The sequence below is a fragment of the Lonchura striata genome, chromosome 1A, assembly GCF_050655825.1.
Source record: "Lonchura striata isolate lonStrDom1 chromosome 1A, ASM5065582v1, whole genome shotgun sequence".
Lineage (NCBI taxonomy): Eukaryota > Metazoa > Chordata > Aves > Passeriformes > Estrildidae > Lonchura > Lonchura striata.
In genome coordinates this window covers 47,124,722-47,151,477 of record NC_140741.1, presented here as the reverse complement: position 1 = coordinate 47,151,477, position 26,756 = coordinate 47,124,722, and the positions used below count along the sequence as shown (strand labels likewise).

The 26,756-nt window shown below is 39.9% G+C and overlaps 1 protein-coding gene across 5 annotated transcripts in view; it reads left to right on the top strand.

The window, feature by feature from the left end:
• Positions 1–1,096: 1,096 nt before the first annotated feature.
• GRIP1 (glutamate receptor interacting protein 1) overlaps positions 1,097–26,756 on the top strand; it is a 304,722-nt gene continuing 279,062 nt past the window's right edge. For 2 of the 5 annotated variants that reach the window (XM_085568249.1, XM_077783507.2), the window contains exon 1: positions 1,097–1,431. In XM_085568249.1, coding sequence (XP_085424375.1) covers positions 1,377–1,431 — 55 coding nt within the window. In that variant the 5' untranslated portion in view covers positions 1,097–1,376. Of the gene's footprint in view, positions 1,432–1,847; positions 4,153–26,756 lie in introns of those variants that run through there. The other 3 variants (XM_085568244.1, XM_085568252.1, XM_085568247.1) reach the window with 2 other exon arrangements.

Here is a 26,756-nt window from a genome sequence, read left to right as displayed (position 1 = left end):
CAGGATATGCCTACTCTGTTTGGATCACTGGTACTGCTCAGTGATCCTGCAGCATTACTGATGACAAGACTGCAGCCCAGGTGCAATCAAGGAAAAGCCAGGAGCTGCAGCTTTCATCAACGGGACTTTAAACAAGGGGTTTTCATGAGCACCAAGACATATTCTCTTGACATGCTGGCACAAAGTCAACACAGAAGAATGCTGTGTCAGGAAACTGTCATGAAATTTACAGCAGAAATACAACCCTTCAAATTCTCCACTGAGTAAAGGGTTCATGTGGAGATGTTTGATTACATAAAATTACATAATTTCTATAAACGCGAGGATGTTACAGACAATATAAAAATGATCGCAACATAATTGTTAGGCAGGATGAAGCTCTTATAGGAGAGCACCTGCAGAAGTGCCTCAGAAAATTAATAGCTTCATCTGTATTGCTATCATTATTTTCAAATGACATTCAAACCTGCCACTTTCAATTTCTTTTCTGTAAAAAATAAAAGGAATATTTAATCATCAGAGCATTAGTCTCCTGTTAGGACATGGCTGCGTCAGAAATAATTTTAGTGGTGAGATTTAAGGCCTTTTAGTCAAAAGGTCGTAAGGAACTGCCTGTAATACAGACAAAAATTTGACCTGTCGAAACCGGGTCCTGGACTCTTTATGGTGCAAATTCGGATCGGGGGCTGTCCCTGCCCTTCGTGGGAGCTTGCCTCTGTTTTAACTCCTTATAGCCCAGCTTTCGCACACCTGGGCGCAGGGAAACCGGCCAGTCAGGAATTACGGAGGGAAAGGGACGAGCCCATGTCGGTGCTGCGAGGCGAGTGACCCGCGGGATGGCCGCGCGGAACTCAGACCCTTGCACCGGTGCGGAGTTTCGCCCCGCGAAGGCGAGAGCCGCGCCCGCCGCCCCGCTCCCCGCGGCGGCCCCGGCCGCACCTGGCGGGCGAGAGGCGCGCCCCGCCCGCCCCACCTGGGCCCGCCGCGCCGAGCGGGGCCGCCCCGCGCTCTCCATTGTGCGGCCGCCGGCGCGGGCCACCTGCCGGCGGCGCCGGGGCCGCGCCGGGTCCGGGCGCCGCTCCGCGCCTCCTCTGCCTCCCACAATCCCCCCGCCCACCCTCGCCGGTCTCCGGCTGAACCGGGGCGAGCCCGCGCCTTCCTTCCCCGCCTGCCTCCCTCCCGTCCCCCGGCTGGTGGAGCTCCGCCGCCTCCCCTCCCCCGCCCTCTCTCTCCCTCCCACCGCGCGGCCGCCGCCCCTCCGCCGCTGCCCGCCGGAGCCGCCGACTTCCCCTTGAGCGCGGGTCGCCGCCGCCTCGCCCTGCCATGAGCCGCCCCCCGTCGCCGCCGCAGCAGCGCTGAGCGGGGAGCGCGGAGCCATGCCGGGCTGGAAGAAGAACATTCCCATCTGCCTGCAAGCCGAGACGGAGCGAGGTGAGCGTGGAGCCCCGGGGGCGCCAGCCGCCCGCCGCGAGGGAAGGCGGGCGGGCCGGGGTCTGCGGCGCCGCCGGCTGCCCTCCCCGCAGCCGTGCCCGGGCACGGCCGCGGCCGCGCCGCGGTGGGACGGGCGGCCGGCCCCGCGCCTTCCATCTTGCTCCGCCGCCGCGGCGGGAGCGGGGGCTGCGGGGGGCGGCACCGCGCCGGGCCGGGGGACACACCGGGCCGGCCCCCGCCGCCTCCGCCGCAACTTTACTTTGCTCTGCGGTGCTGCCGCCCGCGCTGCCCCGGGCCGGGCTTCTGTAGCCGGGGGGCGTGAGCCGGAGGGTAGGAAGGTAGCTCCGGAGGGGTGGGAAGGTAGCTCCGAAGTGACTTCGCGAAACTTCTTGGCGTGTGGCTCTGCCCCGGGCCGCTGCCGGTCCTATCCCGTCCCTCCCGGTGGGCGTCGGTGAACCGGCAGCGATCGCACCTCGGCGGCGGGCTGTGCCCGCAGTAGCTGCCCCGAGTCCCGGCAGCGGTCCCGGGATGGCCTCGGGTCCCCAAACCCCGTCCTGGTCGGTGATGTCAGAAGTGAGAGGGTTTCTGGTCACTTTTAAGAATAAACTATTTGTTTGTTATGATAAAACGGTGTGTTTGCCCCTTCCTCAGAGAGAGCTTCTGTCATGGGTGTGTGTTGTGTTCCTTGCTCTGTCTTCAGCCTGTGAGTCAAAGATAAAAAGACTGGGACACCAGTTACTCTCGAGTATGCCCGTCGAATTATGTCTTTGATTTACAGGTTAGATCCGTGGCAGCATGTGGAGTCCTGAGGCAGGACATTGCGGTTTGGTTGCTGCTGTGTTGCTGGCTCTCCTGCTAAGAGCAGCAATTCACCGAGTATTCAAAAAGAGGAGGTTCTGTTTGCTGTGTGGAAGAAGTCTTATTCCCTTGCATTGTAGGTGGAGGTCTTTTGCAGAACTCACTAGAACTGCCCTTCTGACTAGTAAATCCTATCCCTAATGGGAAGTTCATCACAAACATATGACATCATGAAAACAGTTGCTGAAATGAGCACAAGGTGTTTCAGCTGTGAAAAGCGAGCTTTTGAGTCTTTATTCTTAGTAAATACATCATTACTAAAATCTGTAGTCATATTTCTTTATGTCACAAGTCTGTGTAGCAGAGGAATCACAGAAATAGGATGGATGACAGTTGTCAAAATATATCAGATGTGTTTACAGATGAGGGAACTTTAGAAAGGGTCTAATCTGGCTGTGTCAGAAACTGGAAAGATTTTCTCATTTCATTCTGCATAAAGGTTGTGTCATGAGCTGTAACATGCGGACTTGTCTTCATTCAGGGTAAACAATGGTGGTGGTTTTGCTCTGATGGGTTTAATGTCAGAATACTGATTTGTTAACAGTTCTTGTTTATTCCTATTTCTGTTCAACCTCTTTCGGCTTCATTATGAAGCCGAATAGATTTATATATGTTAATAGTCTTACCACTGATGCTTTTCTTTATTGTATTTCAATTGTGGAAAGAAAAAAAAAAAAAAAACTCTGCCTAAAGTAAATTTTTGCCTTTTAAAGTATGTTGCATTGTATAGTGCTTAAGTTTTAGCTAATAATTTAGCAGGATTCCAGTCACCGGAACTTTCATGATTTAGACTTGGAAAAATATTAAATGGTCAAAATATTTAATCAGTATTGAATTTAGTAGTTCTTGAGTATGAAGAATAGATGAAATAAAGCTTTCAAGCTAGACAGAAAAACGACTAGTGCAGTAATGAAATGAAGGGGCATCTTTAGCTAATGTAGGAGTTTAGTGTGGCATTGAGTAAAAGGCAATTACAAATACAGTTAAATTCTGGTTCAGAGCCAGTTATGCTAACATCCCCCTCTTCTGTTTCTAGAAAATATTTCCATTCAGTTTGTCTGCAGAATGTTTTATGTACATTGTGCTATCAAAAGACTTCTGTGAATTTAAATATTGTTATTTTAAACTAACAAGGTAGCTGATAGCTTTCTGTGATTTAGATATGGAGTAATAATGGATGTGAAATATTTAGTAATATAAATTGTATTTACATCGCATATACAAGTATGCCTTTATATAGGATATAAATTATCCATTTATCCATCCCAAATGCTTGTGTATATAGGATAAGAATACTCATACAGAATGTAAGAATAAGAAACATTTTAGTGCTTGTATATTTCCTTTGATTTTATGTTCCTGTAATCTGATTGTTTTAATCAGTGTTTTGTTCCTATGAAAGGAGCTGGTCTTTATTCAACCCTATGAACACTGGTAGGACTGACTAGTAGTAATTTTCCTGTATAACAACACAGACCTGCTAAGTTAATTTGGTGCTGAAGTTTTTTGGTGATGATCACTTGTAAAATAAACTACAAAATGAAAAGGGCTTAAACAGCCCATCCAAACCAGAAAAGTACCCTTCAACCACAAACCAAGCAAGATCTCAAAGAAGAAGTGAGCAGGTAAGTAATGCCAGTTTATCCTTGTGCCTCCTGCTGACTTTCCCCTTCAGGAAAGCCTCTCCTGCTGGCTTTATTATATCCACAGTCCATACCCCCCTTCTCTGTCATAATAAACAGGCACTGCACAGCTTTAATTTCAAGCCTAGTTGTAGCAGCAGATTTCAGCTGGAAAAAGTCAGCTCCGGAGGTGCTGAGAAAACTGGGAAGGCAAAGATTTCTCTGTGGTGAAGTATGAGTGGTTTGTACCAGACTCTTTTTTTTTTTCCCCTCAAATGTTACAGGCTTTCTGGAGAGCTTTGTGTCTTCTGCATGCATGTGTGGGGAGCTGATTGGGCTCTTGGGTCCTCAGCATTGGAAGGAAGTAAGTTGTGGGCACTAGGATATGAGGCTTGAGGGGTGGGTGGATTTGTTAGAGAGGATGTGGGGGCTGTGTCCTCAAGGCACTGCAGCATAGAAGGTTCACTGGGTACCAGTACTCTCCTCTCACTCCAGACCAATGCAGCATTGCTTTGGGGAGAACTTCAAGGCTGTTTTATTTCCCTTGGTACTCAGCTCACCTAGGGTGTCAGGAACTGGATGGCAGTGCTACCACACTGCAGTGCATACCACAGCTTGTTCTGGTGCAAGGAATAAACTTGAGAACTATCCAAGGAACTGCATTGTTTTGATGTGAGGAACTCTTGGGATATGGCACATGGTGGTAACTTTGTGCAGACCTACTGAGTTTGTTCCAAGTGGGGTTATTTTAATGTATTGGTATCCTTGTTTGCCCCTTCCTTGCTTCAGAGCCCCCCTTCTATATTGAGTATGTACTGCAGAAAGTCCTTAGCGCAGCCTGTGATCGTTGTTCCTACAAGTCATGCGCTGAAATGGAGGTTATCCAAAAACTAGATAAAATCAGAATTTTGCTAATGGAAGTCGGCCAGTCTTACTGAAATGAAGTAGCAGAGATGTGGTCAGTGCTGTTGGCTCACCTTGGCAACAGTTGATACACTGAGTAAAGGAAAATAACCTGGGATAATGTTTCAAGCATCAGAGCATGTATTTGCATATAGAGTTTAACATTTGGAGAGTGCTTTGTGGTGGAGAAGATTCTCTTCTGAGGGCTGGCAATCAGTGATATTTCAACAAGTATTTTTAGATGACTTAACTGTGGAAATTATATAGGTTACTTACATCAGCTTAAAAAAATCATATTGTGCTGGTTTTCAGTGACTAAAACCATATTTAAGATATGGAGAGCTGCTTTTCTGTGTGTACTGCAGCGCAGCTCCTGGTATTCTGCTGCCAGCTTTGTAGTCAAACAGTACTCGGCACTGGCTGTGCTGCTTCTGGCTTTCACTGCCACAATTATCATAAGAAGTCCTCTCCTTTAGTGGAAAGAAACTGTGCTCTGTGTTAAGTAAACTATTTGTAACATATACCTGATGTATTTCAAAAATGACTTGTGAAGATGTGCTAGTTAGTATTAAGACAGTACCTTGAATTCAGGGTGCACTTCCCTCCTCCCCAGTTTTCTGCCTAAGATATAAATCAGATCTTGCTGTAAAACACTTTCTGAGGTGACATATTTGCAAATACTTTAAGAAGAAAAATGTTACTGGGATTAATTTTGTTCAGTATTCCTTCCAATCAAGTTAAATGAAGGATGTGTAATGGAACTCCTGTTTCAACTTTGTAGCTGATCAAGTTTGCCAGGAGTACAGAAAATACTACTTTTACATCTTGTATTGCTTGCTGTAGGACTGCTTGAGGTCCCTTAATGTACACACATGATAATTTTAGAAATTAAAACATCTAAGTATGCTTTGGTCTTGATTTTATTTTTTAAGTAGTATTTATTCCACAGTTGTTTTTCCTCTGTTAAATAGACGAGTTAGGTCAAGGAAGAAGGAAATACTGGATTTTTATTTTCTGCTTTTCTATCCATGTTCACACTTGACAATCAGGGAAATCAGGTAAACTTCAAGGGAACATTTTAAAGGAAACATTTAAACAACAGGACTCAAGTATAAAAAATGCACAGGTATTTTGTGAATTCTGCCTCAAATACAAAAGTAGCATATTCTCATGGATGTGCTGACAACAAGCATCTATCCCTGAGGTTACTGCTGCGTGAGCTTGTCTGCTCATCTTAAGCTGAAGAGAATCAGATTCTCTGATAAGTTACTGAATTTAATAATGTTATTGTGGGTTAGCATTTGCATCTGATCATGTGAGGCCACTTTGCAGTGGATATGCTTCATGCTCTTGCCAGGTACATGTTAAAAATCAGATTATTTTCAGCTGAAGGCTGAGGGTGACTGTTCGGTGTATTTCAATATTTCACATAGTAAGGCATCATCTTGAGCTTACATGGGTTCTTGGAAACTGAAGAGAGCTGCAGACCTAGGATGAGAAACCTTGTACAGAGACTTTCTGTCTGTCTTTATCTGTTTCTCATGCATGTCACATGCCTCCTGAAAAGTTAAAGTTTAACCTGGATGGTAGAAAACTTGTGAGAAGAGGATGTGTTCACAGTGGCAGCCCTGAGAATCGTGACTGGGTGTTGGGAATGAATGCTTGGAGATAGATGAGTGGAAGATCATCTTTGACCCCAGGGAAGGCATTGCCTAGGCTTAGTGTGGGGTGCAGATATCTAATACATGAACTGTTGGGACAGTTGGTCAGTTGTGGTATGTGAAGTGCACTGTAGTTGCTTACATTTAAGGTAAAGAAGTGATAAGGACAGAAATTGAAGGAAATGTCAGTTTTAGCTGCTGATACAAGAGGCTGCTTTGACTAGCTTCATTGCCCTCCTCCAGAAGCATCTGAAACAACCACTGGATCTCAGATTGCAAAACACTTAATACTAGGAGATGGATGAATAACACAATACTGATTACAAACTGTATATGTTTTGTTCCATCTCCTTTCACCTCAGTCTTAACTGAACTGTGTCTTGGACATTGTTTTTCTCTGTTTGCTGCACTGAGTGTTGGTGAAGACCATTTGCCAGGTGGGATAAGTTGACACTCTAGAGCTGGTTTTCAGCAGCAGGCAAAGGGCACAGGCATGCTGTGTCAGTTTTTTCATTCTTTCTCTTAAAACCAGCTGGGATGGGGAAGATTCTAAGGATGGAAAAGAGGCAACAGTTGTTCCCTAGTGCCCTTTTAACATGAAAGGAACTGAGAGCAGGCAAAAATCCTCTACATCTATTGTGATCTGCATAGCCAAGTTAACAGCTTTTTATGAGCTATGGTATTAAAAGAATTTGGTAAATCTTGTGGGATCTTAATGAAGGCATGGTCTTCACTGATAGCTGAGAGACTATTGTCTCCCATGTCTGGGTCATAACCAAGGTTTTTTTCTGTCTTGTAGAAAGAAAGTGTGAGATAACTGCAAATAAATGATTTCTGGTTTTTGCAGAGGCAAAAGCAGTTTTTGTTCATGTTTGTCAGAAATGCAGTTAGATTTGTCAGCAATGAGTGATGGCAGCAAACACTCCAGCTTGCCTCAAAGAACAGCAACACGTAGAATTTGAAGCAGTAACAATATTTGCCACTGACAGGCACAAGTTGCTTTTTTGTGAGTATCTGGGAGCTATAAAGGGTATAAATTCTGAACGACAAGTTTTTGATCAGAGTTTCTTATAGACTGAAATACTAGAGACACACATAACTGGAAATAGAGAAGATAGAGTGTTAGGTCCTTCAGCAATTTACATGTAGACAACTTCTCTTGAATCTTGATGCATAATTATATCCCTACTATGTGTTGGTTTTCTATTATTCAAGGTTATCTAAGCTGCCACAGCTCAAGGTTCTCCCTGAAGAGCTGTGAAGACCATGTTGCTCTCAGTGGTTGCAGGAGGTAAGGCTTGATGCTGCACCTTCTCCCCACTGGTTGTATCTGAGTCCTCTTTAGTTGTGCTAATGCTTTTGAAAAAAGATGCACCAAGTCATCACGTATCTGTAAGGGTCTGGTGATAGTGGCTATGAAATTCGGATATATTTGAATGTTTTATCTAAGTGTTTTGAATTTATGCACATTGAAATGTCAAGAATACCATCCATCCTGACGTATGGAAAAACAGACTAATGAGATGTGTCAGCATCCTGTGTGGGTAGGGACAAGGTGATCACCTGCTCAGCATTTCATTTGGGCAAGGTGAGTGTGAGACCCTGCAAAATTAAGGGTAAAATGGTAACGTTTATGTCAGATACAAGTAATCTTGATTACTGTATCACCCTACTGATCGGTTTGTTTTGTTTGTTTGGTTGTTTTTTTTCTCTGTTCCTCTTTCTGCTGGCACAGACTGTGCTGGGTGGCTGGGGAACACAAACTCACAAACTCTTCTGGCATGTCCTCTGGTATGAGGTGGCCTGCTTTTTTATGGTTCTGAATGATATTAATAGTCTAATGTCTGGTTTTTTTTTTCCGAAGTCATTATCAATGCAAGTTCTGTGTGTCACTGGTTCTGTATCACAGATTAGAAGCAGTGTTCTTTGCTTAATGTTAAAATAGTTTAACAAGAATACAAGTAGAAAAGACAGGTAAGCAAGGGGTGACAGTTTCACTACCAATATATATTCCACAAGGAATTTTGTTGTCTTTGGAAATCACCACAGGAATTGAGAATGCCTGGCATGACTGACTCAATCTCCATATTTTTTATGCCTTAATTTCTTGTTATTAGTAAAAATCACCACTGGGAAGATTCTGCTACTGTGAAGGAAAACTGCAGAGAATAATTTTACCATCTTCTTTACAGGCTGTAATCCCACAGATATTTCGGGAGTTCCACAGTTTCCTCATGCAAGTTTAAACCTTCTCTCAAAATAAGCGAAATTATTCCCTGAAATATAGAGATGTAATAATGACAGTTAAAAGTAACTGCCAGTGAAATTTACCAGATTGGTTTTTTTTTTTACCAGCGGGGTGAGACTGAAGTTTTAATACCACTGTTTTGTGGGATAGTAGTTTCATGTTGTGTAACCGAATACAAACATTTCCTTTGAAAGAGATAGTGTTTTGAATGTTGTAAAGTATTGTCAGAATGTGTCTTCTCAGTAACTGTCCTTCCTAGGAAGGTAGGAGAATTTAAAATAATTATTTTTGTTTACTAAGCCACACTATGTAGTTAGGACTTTCTTCCTGAATCAATTTTCCAGCTGGTGAATGTGGGGCAGGGTCTCTCTGTCCCACACTGCGGTGTGCGAAATAAAACCAAGACATTTACATTTAATCAACAAAATGAAGAAGAACATATCAGTGGCTGGTGTGTAAGTGAACATTGTTTTGTTTCTGTGGATATCAGTTAGTGACACGGAAGTAATGCCAGCTTTTCTAAAATTGCCTGATGTAGAGACAGGTGTTCTGCAGTCCAGCACTTGTTTGTCAGTTTAGCAGCTTCTGCAGTGGGACAGTATTCATAAGAACAGTTTTTGTAGGCAAAAAAATAAGAACAATAGCTTCCACTTTTGAGGGGGCTTTAATAACAGATAACACGACACTGAATTCAGCAGTCAAAAATATCTTTGTGATAAATGCGTTCTGCAGAGGCAGGAAGAAACAAGGTTATAGGAAATTGTTACTGGGATCGAAATAACAGACTTGTGGAGTATTTGACTTATTTTATTATTTTTTTATTTGGATTATTGTCTCTGTGGGCAAGATACTAAGTCCTTTGTATTTCTGTTGCAAAGAACAGCTTTCCCCTGCTTGTTTTTCAGCTTGATTACCAGCTCCCCTTTCCTAAAGGTGAGGAACAACCTGGTGCTGACAGATGCTTCTTCTCACCTAAGTTTTACTGGCATCTGAGCAAAACCAGGATGGTTCCAAGAAGTGAGTTGTATTGAGCTCCCTGCTATGTTTTCTTGAAATCTCTTTAGAGCATTGGTAACTGGCAGGATTTTGTTGTCACTTGTACCCATGCTTCTCACAACAGAATTGAAACCCGACTTTGCGAGGAGGCAGTTGTGGAATAAGAATATTGTTTTACTACTCTGACAAAAGTTTAATCTCGGTGTCATTTTCAGTGAAGTATTCAGATGTTTTTTTGTTAGGAATGGATTTACGAAACACGTGGGCAGGAAGTAGAGTGGCAGAGCAAATACTCTGAGGAGTGAAATTCACTGCTTGGTAAATGGATGCACTTCTGCAGGATTCACTTGTGACAGCATATTTACTGAACCCTGTACCTGTTAGTGGAAGATGTTTCTTAGTCCAGGTTCTCTTCTGAAAAGTCAGAGAAGACTGTTGCCAAAACTACATTGCCTCCTTCATATATATTTGCCAGTTTTATTCTTCTGTATTTTTACATTTTCTGGATCATATTTGTAAATGCCACAATGTTATTGAATGCACTGAGAAATTCTGAGTCTGAGCCTTTTTGAAACACCTTATATATTTGATAAAGCTTCCAAATTTGTGAGGAATATGCCTGTAATTTACTTTGATTTTTTTAGTCTAATATTGAACTTTCCCAAACCAAATGATATATGCAAGATGCGGGCTTTAAATTAACAGCGTTGTTAAATATTCTATGTGCATCATGATTTGAAGAACCAAAGAAATGTCTCCTCTTTTACAGAAATGTGTTTTGAAATTACAGTTTGTAGTGCTTTTAACTTCACCTCTTACTAGGACTGTTTGCAAAATGTTCAGGAGCCAGGTAAACCTGCAGGATTTTCATGTCAAAAGTGAAGCAGTTAATGAAATGCTTTCAGCTGGGGTGTGGGCAGCTCTGTGAAGGGAGGAAGAAAGAATTAAATGAACAATACATTATCCTTATAATTCAGTATCTTTATACTTGCAGCATTTGTGAGTCAATAACTCAATTCAGGGATGTTAGTAGTAATGAAAACCTTGGGCCTCAAGCACAGTGTTAAAACATGGCTGATGTTTTTTATGTATTCATCTTTACTTGTTGAGAAAACACATCTTGTGATGTAAGTTTCTTATTATCTTGATTTGAATATTATAGGGCTTTAGTATTCCCAAACTTTCCTGTCATTACAGCCACTGACAAAAATGATGCACTAACTCAGGCTTTTCTTATGGTCTCTCTTTTTTCTTGCATCTTTCTTGACTGCATTAACTTTTTGAAGTTTCCTATCTGCCTAAGGCATTTCTTTCACATGTCCACAGATTTAGGCATGCACTGGTACCTATATTTATGTATTTGTTTAAAAAACAAACCAAAAAGATCAAGAATGCTATATTGTAGTAGTTCCTCATTCTGTTTAGATACATTCACTGCTCTTTTTTTAAATATGTAATGTGAACTTATTCTTGCTATTCAGAATGCTTTATTGTGAAAAGGGCTTTAATTTTAAGATAACTTTCCCTCTGCCAGTAAAGATATATTTTTCAAACCAAAAAAGAAGATTCAGCTGCTCTCTCTGTATTCTATGTTCTGCTTTTGTCAAAGGGTAGTAGGTAAGTAGTGCCTTAAGCCATGTTCCTATACATATGTTTCTTTCTTATGAAGTGATTGAAGTAATTTTAAAAAACACAACCTCTAAGAATTTTATGATGTCTTCCTCAGGTTTAAATATAGGTGAGTTATGGAGTTTCCCTGTCATTTGAAAAACTAGTCTCGAGTATTTTTTTTTTTTTGCCACCTTATAATAAACATCTGGCTAATTTTGACATTTATCCTTTTCCTCCTTTTCTATCACTCCTTTTTTTTTTTTCCTGATCTTAACAGGGTTGGTGGTATTTTTTTTTTTGACCCCTTTTTTAACTAGGCATGTTTAATTCCTTTTAAACTGCCAAGAAGGAAGTCAGCACAAAAATGAAAAGTAACTTGATTGGTATGTTCATTGAAAATGAATGGTGTTTAGGCTGCTACTTTGAGAAAAAGTAGATTTTAACGGACTTGTTTCAAGTGTTGCTTATTATTTTCTTAGTGGTAGTTGCTTGAAATAATTACATAAAATGTCTTTTTTAATTTGTATGGTTTTGCTTTCAGTTATTAAAATGAAAATTCAGTTTGTTTATATGAAATTTCCAAATGTTCTAATTGACAAAATATTTTACACAGTTATGTGAATGCATTATAATTTTTTGGGAAGCTGATGCTCAATTATAGAGTATTTCATACATAATTGAGGTACCGAGGGTTGTAGTTACACACATTTGAGGGTTTGCAAGGTTAAAGATAAGCATTTTCATGATATTTAAGAGTATGCCTTTTGTTGTATGCCATGCTAGTAAATACAATACGCAGAAATGAAGTAGAAATGAGAGTCTTTTCCTGGGACTGTTCTGAAGTCATTTGTTACAGTATCCTTTAACTAGAACAATTTTTAGCCTAATGTAATGAATCTCTGCCTTTTAAGTTCAAACACATAAATTACCATATTGGCATGTGGATTCCAGTTAATAATCGATAGCACATTAAGGATTAAAAGAAAAACAAAAACTTGTCATGAATTGACAATATGTCCAAAAGATCTGTCTGTCAGCAGGAGGTGCACATGAAAGGCTTGACCCAGCAAACTGTCCTGCATGGAATCCAGCAAAGTATTTAGGAAGATGCATGTTTTTCTGTTTCAGAACACGACACTAGTGTCAGCTAGACTCTAGCAGAATGAATGGATGATGCATCTGGTCCCAGTTCATTAGTGCTCATCTGAAAAAGTTCTCTAACCCCATCATTAAGGTCACTGAAACCTTTGCTGCTTAAGTGTACTGATAGAATCATAGAATCTTCCATAGGTTGGAAGATAGCTTTAAGGTCAGCTTGTTTGAACCCCTGTGCCATAGGAAGGGATACCTCCTACTAGACCAGGTTGCTCAGAGCCCCATGCAACCTGGTCTTTAGCAGTGCCAGGGGTAGGGCAGCCACAACTCCTCTGGGCAACCTACTCCAGTGCCTCACCACCCTTTCAGCAGAGAATTTCTTCCTGATATCTAATTGAAATATACTCTCTTTCAGTCTGAAGCCATTCCCGCTTCTCCTGTTACTGCAGTTCTGATGGAGAGGGAGAATCCCTCTCTGGCTTCCTTGTAGACCCCACCTAGATACTGGAAGGCTGCTCTGGGCTCTCCACACAGCCTTCTCTAGGCTGAGCAGTCCCAACTCTCCCAGCCTGGCTTCAGAGGAGAGGTGCTCTATTTCCCTTGCCCCTTCGGGGCCCTCTGGACTTGTTCTAGCAGTTCCCTGTCCTTATGTCAACTGTACGCAGTACTCCAGGTGGGATCTCAGGAAGCAGAAGGGGAGAATCACCTCCCTTGACCTGCTGGCCATGCCCCTTTTGATGCAGATATGGAGAATGAATAGTCCATCTGAAGTCAGTGTGCTTAACCTAAAGCCCATAACTTCTATGTTTAAATGAATCAAGGGGTAATTCTAAAAAGAAACTTTATTTTCTTTAATTAAAGGTCATTTTCATGATATGTGGTAATGTCTGTTTTGGGGGGAAGAGAAAGCTAGTATAAAGGATTTAAAATATTGCATTTTTTTCCCTGTGTTTTTATTAAAATATTGGGGTTTTTTTTCCCCAGAGAACATGTGAAATATGCTTTTATTTAGTGGTATTTCTCTGCTTATTCCTCACATTCCTTTTTGGCAGAGAAGTTAAATGTGTTTAACTGCAGGGTGTTTGACATTCCTTTTTTCTGGTGGAAAAACTTCTTTTGTAGTCACTGAAAGATGTTGCATTGTGAATGTAAGTAATGTGCAAAACCTGTGTACTCAGAGCTGGCAGTTTTATCACCAGAAGTAGCACATACCATTTACCAAACAGGCCTGAGATCCCACTGTGTTTTCAGAGTTACATGATTTATTATCACAAAGAGGCTAATAATTCTATATCACAGTAGAAGGAACAGTCTTTGACAAAGTGAAAATATCGAGAGACTTGGGATTTTTACATTTTTTTCAAATTTTTCTTTCACTTGGAGTCTAAAACCCACAGACTTTTCCCTGCTGCATATTTGACTGTAATAGCACTGAAAGCATAAGTTATCACTGTACAAAATAGGGTGGCATCTTGGTTGAAATAAGTAAGAATTTTTGGTTGAATTTGTTGAAAGTAGGATACCTGAGCTGTTGACAGTTGGGAAAGCTGAAAATTTGGGTTAGCTTTTTTTTTTGAAAGCTGGAGTATGGCATTGGATGGAATGACAGTATCACCTGTTGAGAAAGAGAGATTAAACACTCTGAGGCTGTTGCTGTGAATTGAACGGAGGAAAACTAGTGATGCTATTTTTGTGCCTTGTTCCTTGATTCCCAGGTAGTTTAAAATACATATACATCTGGATATTCCTCCCTACTTTGATTTTGTATTCCAGTTTTTCTGTTTTTGTGAACTGCTGATGTCAGTACTTTGAAAATGCTTTGACATCCGGGAGGTGTTAATGACATTAAATAATATTAGAAACATTAGAATTTCCAAAGAAACTTAAAAATGATTCCAGACAAGTCTAAATGTCTTTTGCTGTGTCGATCAGAAAAGAGGACTTCGAGTTCATTAGTTTGTTTCATCTTCAGCAGTGGTTTAAAACCTTAAGCCTCCCTTCTTTAAAGCAAAGTAGGTATTATTTTGTGAGAAGAAAAAAAAAGGGGCAGATATGTGGTTATTGCAAGGTCATGGTAAAGATCTGCTTTCCAGTTGGAACTCTAGTGTCTTGTTCTTCAGTCAGTGAAACACTAGTCTCTAGTCTTTCCTGTATGAGAGAATTGTAAAGATTTCTCTGTAATAGTTGGTTAGAAAATACAAATAGAAGAAAAGGGGCACCTTTTTTTTCCCAGACAACAAACTATGTACTTGTCTGAATACAGTATATAGGAGAGATTGTAAATCCACATGCTCACCCTTAAAAGCATGAACCAATGTCAAGTGGATCCTCCATGAAGTAAGCTGAATAATAATAAAAAAGCTGAATGAACCCAAAATTATTCTGCAGTAACATTGCCATAAAACTCTCCTAGTGCTCAATAGCTTTCCAGTCAGTTAAAAAATTAAATATATTCTCTGCTAACATACTATACTCATGTCGTTAAATTTACCTGTGTATTGCTACGGTAAAGAAAATTGGTGTGTAAGTCATTAAACCTAATGGATTTTTATTTATATATGCTAGTTTTCTGTTGTGCATCTCAGTGTGTTTATTGAAGATTTCCTGCAGAAAAAGTCTTAAGGGGACATAATTTGAACATAATTGTTTATTTGGAGGAGAGAGGGGCTTTATTTTTGTAGTGAAAATGTCATCTTTCCCCTTGAAATGAGGTGCTGCATAAAAGGTAGACAAGAATAAAAACACTTTTGCTTGTTTGATCTTCCAAGGGCAAGTTTATGATCTGCCATTGCACAGTTTGGGAGCTGATAATCTATGAGCCCAGTTGCACAGAAGAGAGGAAGCAAGTTTTTCCTTCACATGTAAAACCAAGGATTTACATTTGATCTTGTGAAAAATCTGCTCTGCCAATTCTACGATGTGAATACCAAGGTGCCTAAGTGTACAGAAGAATTGTACCAAGTTAGAGTTGGCAGTGCTAGGTTTATGGATGAACTTAATTGTCTTAAGGGTCTTTTCCAATCTGAATGATTGTATGATTCTAAAGTCATCTCTAAGAGACCGATTTAGCTGTTAATCTTAATTCTTCCTCCTGATGTCCCAGTAATTTGGGTTATACTGGAGACAGTTTTGGTCTCACACACCTTTAGGTTTTGCTTCTGCTTTACTGAGCTTCTAGAGTTGTCCTTTTGATGGTGATGGACTTAAATACCTCAGCTGCTTCCCCCATACTTTGTAACACAGCATTTGCCATTTGTTTTCTGTCTGACTGAGCAGGTACTGTTCTCTTTTCTCACGACCACCCTTTGGCTTCCTCTGAGATGTGAACATCATCTGGTATAGTAGGGAGCTGTAAATCGTTTTTGCATTAGGTTCTGCATTCAAGTATCAGCATCATGTTCTGTTACTTTCTGAAACTGCGTTTGTAATGCAGTTTTATGTAATTCATCCTTTTTTTGATGTTTCAAGGTTGCAATGAATTAAGGCAGTTATGGGAAGAATTCAGATCTTCAAGGCAGGTGCAGTGAAAAATGTCTATAAACACCTATAAGCAAAGAGGTAGACTATATTGCTATGGAAACCTTACTCAATTGGTAGTGAAGAGAATGCCATATTGATTACTACTTATTCATAAGATGTTTTATTAGAAATGAAAAAAGTAAAAATAACAAAATCTTATTCAGCAAGTAGGGACAGTGCTGTGGTGTTCAAAGATGTGAACTAATATTTACCCATTCAAGGAAATACTAAAATGCCACTTTTATTAGAGAACAGCTTAAAGGTCTAGTGGTTTCTTCATGTCCTTCTTTGCATACAGTATAGACTGTAGGCATAATTTGAGATTCAGAATATGATTTGTTTGAAAAAGCATTTCTAATTTTTATTCATTAAAAGTCAAATTAGGATATATAAACTAAGGAATGAGCAAAACATAATGGGATGAAATTGTTTGAAACTGCCTTAATTATGTCTCACGTCATTCCGCAAATGTTTTAATTTCTTTTATGGTGAAGTGTTTAATGAACATAAACAAAATGTTGTTTAATATTTTATTAAATTGCACTAAAATGAGCTATTTCTTAAAAGGAAAACCAAGAAATTGTTTTCCAGTAATCCACATAACCCTGCCTAAGCCCCTAGTTTATCTAATACTTTCGTTTTCCATTTCTTCTATTAGCCTTTCTGTCTTCATGTGATTAGTGTATTTTGGTACCATTTTTGTATGGTTTCATAATATTTCATTGTTTGTTTCCTTTAACAATCTTCAGCTCTTGCAATGCATTTATTTTTTCAGTTTTGACTTATTTTTAACAGATAGAAAAAAGGTGGGGAAAGACTATTCAAACAGGAGCACTGTTTTTCGTGATCATTGTGTCCCTGTCCTTTGTCACTGCTGTCCTTGTTCTTTGTGGTAGAGGCCTGCTACAGCTGGCTTGCACATTGCTTGTCTCTCATTGGTCGCTTCTTCTGAATCTGGAAGACTGGAGCCCAACACCAAGGTCCAAATCCAGATGCTGGATACAGATTTCCTGTACTACAGTCTTGAAAATCCAAAAATCATCCTTCTCCCTGCTTTTAGAGCTGGTGTTGTGCTTTGGGGAGAGCTCATCACTGGAGTGTCCATTGGTCCTCTGCTATTGGGTTACTTACCCTTTACTCATTTTCCTCAGATACCCTGACATTGCTCATAGACTGCTCATCTCTTCATTATCATTAGAAGTCTGTGCTGATTATGCAAGAATTATTAATCTCGTCAGTTATCCCTCTTTCATGTTGGGTGTCAATGTTTTTCTGTTTTGTTTTTCAGAGATCATATCTTCCTAATTTAAGCACATTTCTGGTCCTTCCTGGTCCACATTAATTGATGGAAAAAAAATCTAGCAGTAATCATGGATTAAGGAAAGCCAGAACTCATCCATTAACATTTCTTTGAACTCAGTTAATCCACCGATAAGGTTGATAATATATGTATTTTTTTAACTGGGTTGAATATACCTTATATGCTTACGTGTACTTTGCTGATGTAAGATTTTTCTGACTGCGTGGGCTAAATGGTTGAATTTGCCTTCTGCATGATCTGTATACATATGAATATATATAATTTTAATTTATGTATCAGTCAGTTAACTTGACTATTTAGGAGATGAGTAGGAAAAGAGGATATGTATTTCTGCCTGTGTATAGGAGAGCTTGGAAAACCTGGGTGCTCTGGTTGAGAGCTCTCTAATCCAGATTCCTTGCTGTTTAGCTGTAATAGATTCCAGCTCCTCTTACAGCTTCACTGTGGGTTTCTGAGCTCTGCGTCTGGGAATAGGGAAGCCCTGAAAGCTCAGATAATTTCAAAATGTAAAGCAGGAGCTCTGGAGCCCTCTGTCGCTAGGCATTCTGTATTTGGAATATCCTAAAGCCATGTATCCAGCAGTTCAACATGGGAATTGCCAGAATTCATATATGTCTGGATTTTTAATGAAGAGTTCTGTATGTTGAGGTTATGCTGTTTCTTTTTTTTTTCCTTGAAGGATTTATTTTGACAGATCAGTAATTGGAAAAAATTAAATTGTCATTGAAGGATCAATAAAAAATAAAGTTAATATGACTGGTAGGATGCCAACTTTCCTGTTTGACCTCAGAAGCATTAAGTTCAGCAGCACTTTAGAGAGAATGTAATGAAGAAAATTGTCATCATATCTGAAAAGTCTACCATACTGATGATGAAAGAGGCAACTTCCAGGAAGATGACTAAGTATCAAAGACCATATAACTTGGAATAGTTGGGGTTGCCTGCTTGGTATTGCATATGGTTGTTTTTCTGGAAGTAGGGTAGATGATTTGATGTGCCTTGGACTGACTTCCTCACGCTGTCAGCCCATCTGCACATGAGTGGTGGAGCAGAAGTGAGTGTGGCTCTTGCAAAGCCACTTTTGTCTCTTGTCTTTAATTGGAGGTTAATTGCTCCTGAGAACGTGTATGTTCAACAGTGGGCAGAACTGAACTGCTCTGGCAGCGTTCCTGCTTCACTGATTGCTTTGGACCAGCAGGGTGTAAGTACAGTGGCAGCCATGGTATTAAAAGTTTAAGATTTTTTGTGAGTAATTATTCATGAAAATAAATAATAAATCAATATACTAGCTTGTCTGTTTTTTGATTTTGCTCTGCATCTGGCTTTGTCTCTGGCCCGGTTTGTAGCATGAACAAGCAACCCGGCAATACTGGGCAGTGCCCTCTGTTTTAGCAAGTTGATGGGCACTGATTGCTGTAGTTTACATCCAGCAAGAGGAGCAATTTCAAGGAATAACTACAAAGCTTAACAGTTTCAACTGTTGATTTACTTGAGGTGTTACAAAGCTTTTTCCACTTGAAATTCTGTGCATGTGATTTGTCATTCTGGGTCTTTTTCCTTGCTTTCTTCTTCTAGCTCCCTAATAGCAGAGGATCTCTGAACTTCTTCCCCTCCTGCATCTCACCTATTCTTCTTTTTTCTTTCTCTGACGCTCTTCTTTTTTTTCCCATTTTCTGCCATCTTTTATCATTGTTTCTGCAGGTCTTTCTTAAGTTACCTCTTTAGACATGCATTATAAATAAGTTGCACTATACTAAGGGTGAAGACAAGCTGAGTAAGATGAATGCTTGTTACCTAGGCATAACTTAGGACACTTCTGCACACCAGTACAACAATAATATATGGGCAAACTGCTGTGTAGAATCAAGAGGCAAAGTGCTAAAAAGAGACTGTAAAGGTAGTTTTGTCTAGTGTTACTCAGCCTGTGGTTCATGAATCACTGCTGGTCCATGAATCGCTATATAATGGTCCTTGAAACAATTGCAGCATGCCTCAGGCACACATATGCTCCCACACACTCAGCAGGATTGTGTACGAGTACATGGGCAGGCACAGTCAGCAGATGGCTCCCAGCCTGGCTGTACAGGCCTCATTAAAATGTTAATTGCTGTCCAGTTCTGAATTTATTCAAGATCTATTGTTTTACCCAAATACTAGATATCCCTGTTCTCAGCTTCCTGTGTTGCCAATACTTAGTTAAACCTCACGCTTTCCTTGCTTAAGTCACTGTCTCTGACTTGCAGTCCAGATCTATTTCTGCAGTGAGTTATAGGTCTATCCTGTCTATTAGTAGAATAGCTCCAGACCTCCTGGTTCCATAATCTCAAGTTTTACAAGTTTTGTTTGTGATCTCCCATACATATGTGACTAATACATTTTTCCCTACCTTGCTTCCCACCTCCCTAAGTTGTCTTATATTCTTCATGTTTGCTTTCAAGCTGCTGGTAGTATGTGGTCATAAGGATCACTGTATTTTAGATGTTCTAGCACCTACATTCTGTATCTGATTGTAAAACTTCTGGCAGTAATTCTTGGAGGAAAAGTTTGGTTTAGTCCTTGTAGGCTTGGAAGATAGTATGCTTAATGAGATTGTGGCTAATTCTTTCTTACGGGCATGCATCAGAAATCTGGGAAATTGACAAATTATTTCTAGTGATCAAGTATAAGTGTCTTGTTTTGTGATTGGTTTTGTACTGTAGCTAAATTCAGGTAATTTTCTATGTTACATATATGATGCAAGTTTGAAATTCTTAGTCTAAAGTGTGTAAGTGGGAGGATATTCTAAAGAAAAAGCACTGGCTGTTTGGAAAATAAGACTAAAAGTATATTCACTTATTTCAAGTATGATAAAATCCTTCTAACTCTCTGACCCAGTTGGTTGAAGCAAGAACAGTAGGAGCAACAATCACCTAGAGGCAGTTAATTAGCACAGATTTCAGTGCAGTTAAGATTTGGCAAAGAAACGGGATACCTACAGCAGTCCTATGTAGTGAATAAGTAGCAACAGTAATAATAGGCAGTGCTAATAATGAAAACATTGCAGGAGAAAGTAGTTCCTGCAGAGTTACCAGAAGCTGATTTTCACTGTATTGAAGGGGTATTGTAAAGAAAGAGGTCATCTGGTATGAATTCTACTGTCTAGTTTTTCTTCCTACATAGGAAGGAATACAATTCAACCTCCCTCTTCTAAGAAGAGGAATTCAACAATATTAAAAAACAGTCATGAACAAATCCAGGTGTTCTTGCTTTTAACCTTACAAGGTGAGAGAGTTATCTAATGCAAAAAAATATTTTCTGATAAAGGCCAAAACTCTAATTAAAATTTCTGGTATCCAGAATGAACAGGTGCTGATAAAGAACAGTTTCAGTAAATATTTTCCCATCGGACTTGCAGAGGACCCTGACACTAATATGTACTCTGCTTTGGGAGGGTATAATTAAACTAGAATAGGAACTTCTGAATAAAACAGGCAATGTGTGAAACCTTACAGGTGTGAGGAAGAAAAACCTGTTTTATATTCATTTCCCCAAAGTAATGGAGGAGAGGCTTTGCTCACAAAAGATACTCTTATACCAACTGCATGAAGGGGGAGATTTGTCTAGGAAATAAATAGATAAATGGGAGTTCTCAGGAGTAATGATAGGATATCAGCTATGCTCCAGGCCATAGTAGATTCTGCATGGGTTTTTCAGGGCTTCTAGCCTGAAGACGACACTCACAGCCTACCTGAATGACTGGGTTTTGGCAGTACTGGTGGTGTTCAAGTGGGCTTCACAAATCATTGCTTTGTAAATGTGTGTGTTCTTGGTGGTGCATTTCCGTTCTTGGACGTGAACAGGGCAGGACAGATGTCATGGCTCAGTCTCAACTTGTAGCAGTGTCCACTGGCAGTGACCGTGTATCAACACAAGAGGCTGAATCTTGATACTGGCTCAGCTGAGACTAAATTTTGTAAAACCTTCAGTTTAATATATAACTATGCTTTCAGAGGGAAGTGGAAATACTAGAAAAGCATCATCAAATATCATACATAGTGGAGGTTGAGTAGAGCAGAGATGTACAAATTAATACATCTTTAAGGTAGTCATTAAAATTACATGTTTCATTTGATGGGCTGATACCTGGCCTGTGTGACATGGCAGTCAAGCATGTATGTAACTCTGAATTTGTCATAACATGTACTAGCTTGCCCTGGTAGGCATGCTAAAAGGGATGTTGAGAGGAGCTTTGAGTGTGCAAGAGTGTTCATAATGGTGAAAGGGGAGAGTGTGTGGAATTTGAGGAGGGGACTTCATCAGTGGGGAAGCGAATTCATGGTTGTTCTGCTGCTGGTTGTTATGGTGTTGATTGTGTTAGGTCCTACAGTTATCATCCCACTGTCAGTTGTACTTTCTGCACTTACAGAGGCAGAATTTGCCTTTATCACAGGTCTCTTGGAGGAAGACAACTTTCCTGTTTCAATTTTGTTCTCTTTCTTTTTCTCCTCCAAAATGTTTTTAAATTTAGGTGTCCTTTAAAAACAAGGAGCAAATTCAGATTATTTTGTTGCATTTATTATTCAAAATTTTATGAAGGAAGTGAAGTCAAGATTGCCTTAGAAAAAGGCACTAGTCAGACTGCACCGAGTGCATCTGTTACAAACATTCCTTAGTAACTCTGGATGTGTAGGGTATATATTCCTGTGTGTATCAAATCCATCTGCTAATTTTTGGGCCGCTGCTGGCATGCTCCTCCGGTCTTCTAATCTGATAGCAGCATTAGGTAAAGGTTTTCTTCTCTGCTCCCCTTGCCCAGCTGCAGGTTCATTCAGGCTTTGGCAGAGTACAGGGAATCCTTGCAGGCAGCTATTTTCAAGCTTTGGGAAAAGGAGGAAAAAGATAGGATAGGGTCAGTCTGTCTTGAAACTGTGGTATAGGGATTTTTTGGGGGGGGGAAATGAAGGCTTACCTTGAAGGCAGTGTTGCAGGAGGACCAGTGCATGAGTAGTTGCTCTGAAGTCCTGACTCCTGTAGCCTCCAGCCCTCTCCTTTTAGATATTCATGATTTATACTGGCTCCTGTTTTGGTTCCCCTTCTGTTTTCCAAGCTTCTATTTGAGCAGTACTCTTGAGCACTGTGCTACAATTTGTATGTTTGGATTTTGTTATGGCACCCGTTGTGTCATGGACAGAATGGGTCTCCCTGTGTCACTTTTAGCTCCTGACCCATTATCTTCTGCTGCTGCAGACATTTTCTGTCTTTGTCCTTGTAGTCCCATGCTCATGGGAATGGGTAGCCTATTCCAGGATTGGGTTCCCTCAACAGGTTTCCCTATGAATGGTGGATCCATGGACAAATTTCCCTGAATGAATGGACTCTGCAAAAATACTGATTTTTGAACTCTGTAAGAGCTTTAACATATATGTACAATTTAAGATATAAGTGAGGTCTGTCTGTCAGCCATTGCTGTGCAAGCCTGTGCAATTCAGGCTCTAGGATGACCCTACTTGAGCATGGGACCAGATGACCCATGGTGGTCCTTTCCAGTCTCACCCATTCTATGATTTTGTAGAGTTTCTCTGGAAAGTTTATGCAATCTCTAGTATAGAGCCTTCTTTGCCAGTGCTCCCAAGTGCCCTGAGCTGAAAAGGAAGTATCTACAGCTTTCAAAAGAAAATGATGCCCGAAAAGAAAGTTACTGTTATAGAAAGGATTCATCTTTTCTCAGAATGTCTATTAAACATAAAAATGGAAAGTATTTGTCATCTAAATCTGAACATACCATGAGAAATTCCAGCTCACCAGTTAAAATCCAGCCAAGCAAGAGGCACATAAAAGTTGTGTCAACTTTAATAATTGACACTGATATTGGCTAGAATAAATATATCTTTATCTTAAAATTGGAAAGGTTTTAGTCTGGCTAAGAGTGGATTGACTTCTCCTGTTACTCATGACATCAGTCCTGGTTCTTTGAGGGAGAGCTGAGCTAAAGTTGGTGTATCATTTCTCAGGAAATAAATGAGCAAGTAGGATCTTTCTTTTTACGTCATCATTAGTAGAACTTGCAGAATGCTTATTGCACAGGTTCTGGTAGTGTTCTTGACAATATAGTATGAATTGCATTTGAAGCTACTGTATGTTGACCTGATGCAATCATTTCAGAGTGCTTTTTTGGGAAATGATCCTTCAGATTCTCTAGAGACTCAAGTGTCTGCTGAGAAATGAAAACAAAGAAGGGCTTGATAATGAATGAAACTTGGGGTAATGAGAACATCTGTTTTGTTTTTCTGGAGTCTTTTCATCCTAACTATTATTTGAAAGTGTTTTATAATACTACAAAGCATAGCATCCCAGGGTGCCCTTTACGTGTGCTGTAGTGATGTAGGATGATTAGGCAGTCTGACCTCATGGAGGACAGATTGCACAGTGCCTATGAATCTTGAGAAAAACCTCCTTGTTAAAGTCACATTTTGGATTTTAAAGGCTGTATGTGGTGGCTCATTTGTTTAGCTTGGTTATTACTTTGTTTTTTTTGCAATGCATTATTTGATGAACAGAATTCTCTTAAAACCAGCATTCAGAAATTGGGTAAGGTGCAAAATAAAAAAATCTTCTTGTACAACTCCTACCTGACTTGGGAAAAAATATTTTAAACCATTAGATGAAAATAAAAATAAAAAGACTCTGCTATTGTAAAAAAACCATACTGATTTAGCATTTCTTAAATGTATAGTTTTAAATATTTAGAAAATCAAGCACTTATAAAAACATGAGCTAGGTGACATCAGACATGTTCTGTATTTAATAACTTTTCAATTAACAGGTATAGTGAGTTAAGGACTCAGGAAAGATTGTCATAATTTCGTAATGTTTTTTAAGCAATTTAAGCATGTATTATTTGCTTACGTAGCAAGCATTGTAGACCTTATCTGTCTTAAATTTTCTCTAGAATACTGTGAGTGCTTCTTCCTGTTAATATTAAACACTGTTACAATCCTGGGGGAAGGTGCTGCTCAGGGAAGCAGCTAGTTTAGACTATACACAGTATTTTTATATGGGAGCCGTCTGCTGTCATCCTTAGTTACTGCTGGTTGTTTGAGCCTAGACAAGCTGCAAACTCAGCTAGACTTGGGTTTGCATTTATAGACTGCAGCTGGAGCACTGTGCTCTTGGGCTGGCACAGTCCTGCTTGTGCAACTTTAATGGAGCACACTTGACCGTATTAGATTGTTTCTTGTAGTGGCTAAATGACAGATTCTTGCATTTAGATCTCTCCTGTGAGCAGGCTTTCTTCTATTCTTCTTTTCCAAATACTTTTATCTGTTCTTCAGTTGGGCTAACATTCACCACCATGCACTGACAGTGTAGCCAGCCCCAGCTTCTACTGAGATATGCTTCAAAAATTCAGATTTTTGATTCTTCTCTCTTCCTTCAGGAAGAGTTGCTCTAATGAAATTAATGTTTTTAACCAATTTTAGTTTCTGTAATTTCCTTTGTGCTAGTAATGACTACACTACAGAAATATCTCACAAATTTTTTCTTGCATAAGGTGGCTGTTCTGATAGCTTCCATTTTAAGCAAATAAAGATAATCTGTATGCCACTTAAAAAGAAAAGAACAGACTTCAAGTTTTTAAACACAGTTGTGCTAGAGTGGATGTATTTTGAGTCATGCTTCTATTTGACTGGCTTCAACTGCTAGCATTGTGGCAAAAGTTCATATGGAATATTTTGTGGAAATGAGAGACAGAGACATGTCAAATTAACAATTAATTTGTGTTTTAATCTGTATGCTGGTTGGGTAAAATGAATTTGTGTTAGTTGTGGTCATGTAAATCACTTTTCTGCTGCATGCTTTCTGTTTGATTTGGGAGTGCAATATGTATCTTGTTTGAAAAGAGGAGAGGTGTGGGTGATACCTTTGGGAAGGGATGCCATTCTGCTTTGCACATATGATTTATCAGGAGTCCATCTGAAAGTAAGGGTTTATTAAAACAGTAGCTAGTGCTACACATTGGTGAGATTTATTCTTACTTATTCTGAAATCAGCTCCTAGCCATTTATGGGTACTAACCTAATTTCAATGTTAAAATGGTTCATTAATTCCTAGCTTTCTCTATCATCGCACTTAATGCTAGAGACTGAAAATGAAATGTTTTGATGTTTTAATACCATGGTTTCCCACTTCTTGTCAGTACTTGGTTGCTTTGTATATTTTAATTTTTTTATGTACTTATTTTTGATTAAACCCAACCACCCACCCAGAAATATGTTGAAGTGCATACAGAAGATACTGGCAACCCTCCTTCCCTGCCATGTACCAGTTGCTTTTTTTTTCAAGCTGAAAACAAAAATCAGTTGGAAATTCAGTATCAGCAAGCTGTGTTTGCATTTTTGGATGATGTGAGCATCATGCATGTGTGTCATAAAGGAATGGTGCTGTGCCAGGGTCTTTCAATGACATTTACTAGCTGAGTCTCACTAATAACAAGTTGCATTTCCAGGGCTTCCTATGCTCTGTTTTAAGGTACTACATTGTCTTTTTCTCCAGTCCTTCCCCTGTATATGTTGTAAAGCAGTGAGTATAGTTGTCTGCAAACACCTGCAAAAAAAATGTACTGCTCTTGCATCTTTTGTTTAAGCTTTCACAGATGACCTGCTATTACTAACCATCTGAGAATAAAGTGCAAGTGGGGATGAAGTTCATGTTACAAGTGTATAAACAGGAGCAGTGTTGAGGTCTTTATGTCCTGCTCCATCATGCTGAAATCCTGTCTGTCATTGCAAGACTACAGGTTATTGCTTATCCCATTTTGGGTTTCTGTGTCTCTGCTAATGGTTCATAGTAATTCTGTTTTTCTGTGTTTGGATGGGAGAATTTTAGAAGATGATTTGTCCCACAGGTAGATTCGAGGTTTGTACATGTAAAGAATTCAACTTGGATGGAGCTGTTGAGGATCTGGTTGGGCGTCTTAGGGAAATTAATTTTTCCCAGTTGTCCCCTAAGCAGGGTGAGCTTAAGTTTATACCAGAGGGTTTTTCTTCAGTTGGGATTTAGAACACAGCATTTTTGGTACTTTCTTTAAAAATTAGTAAATAAATAAATCATATTCAGTAAAAGTTTCACAAAGAATATCCTTGGTTTAAATACATTTTAATTCTATTTTGCCTTTAATTTTTGCTAGTGGTAATGGATTAATGGTCTCTTTATGTATGTATGTTGTCTTCTCATTCACTAGAGCTCCTGCTTGATCAGACAGGATGTCTGTTCATTGAAAGCTGTTGTCAATCAGTGGCCATTGTCTTGTAGATTTGCACTTTGAAATACTGCCGGTATTGGCAGTGAGTTTTGTGAATGCATGTTTACTGTTTCACTTTTTTGTCCCCATTCCTTTATTGCTTATTTACTTGTAGGCATTTGAATTGCCTGACTTCACTGAACTTGAGTTTGAAGCTGCTGATTCTGTGTCTTGGGTCTAGACTGTCCTTTTAAATAACAGAAGCGATGTCACG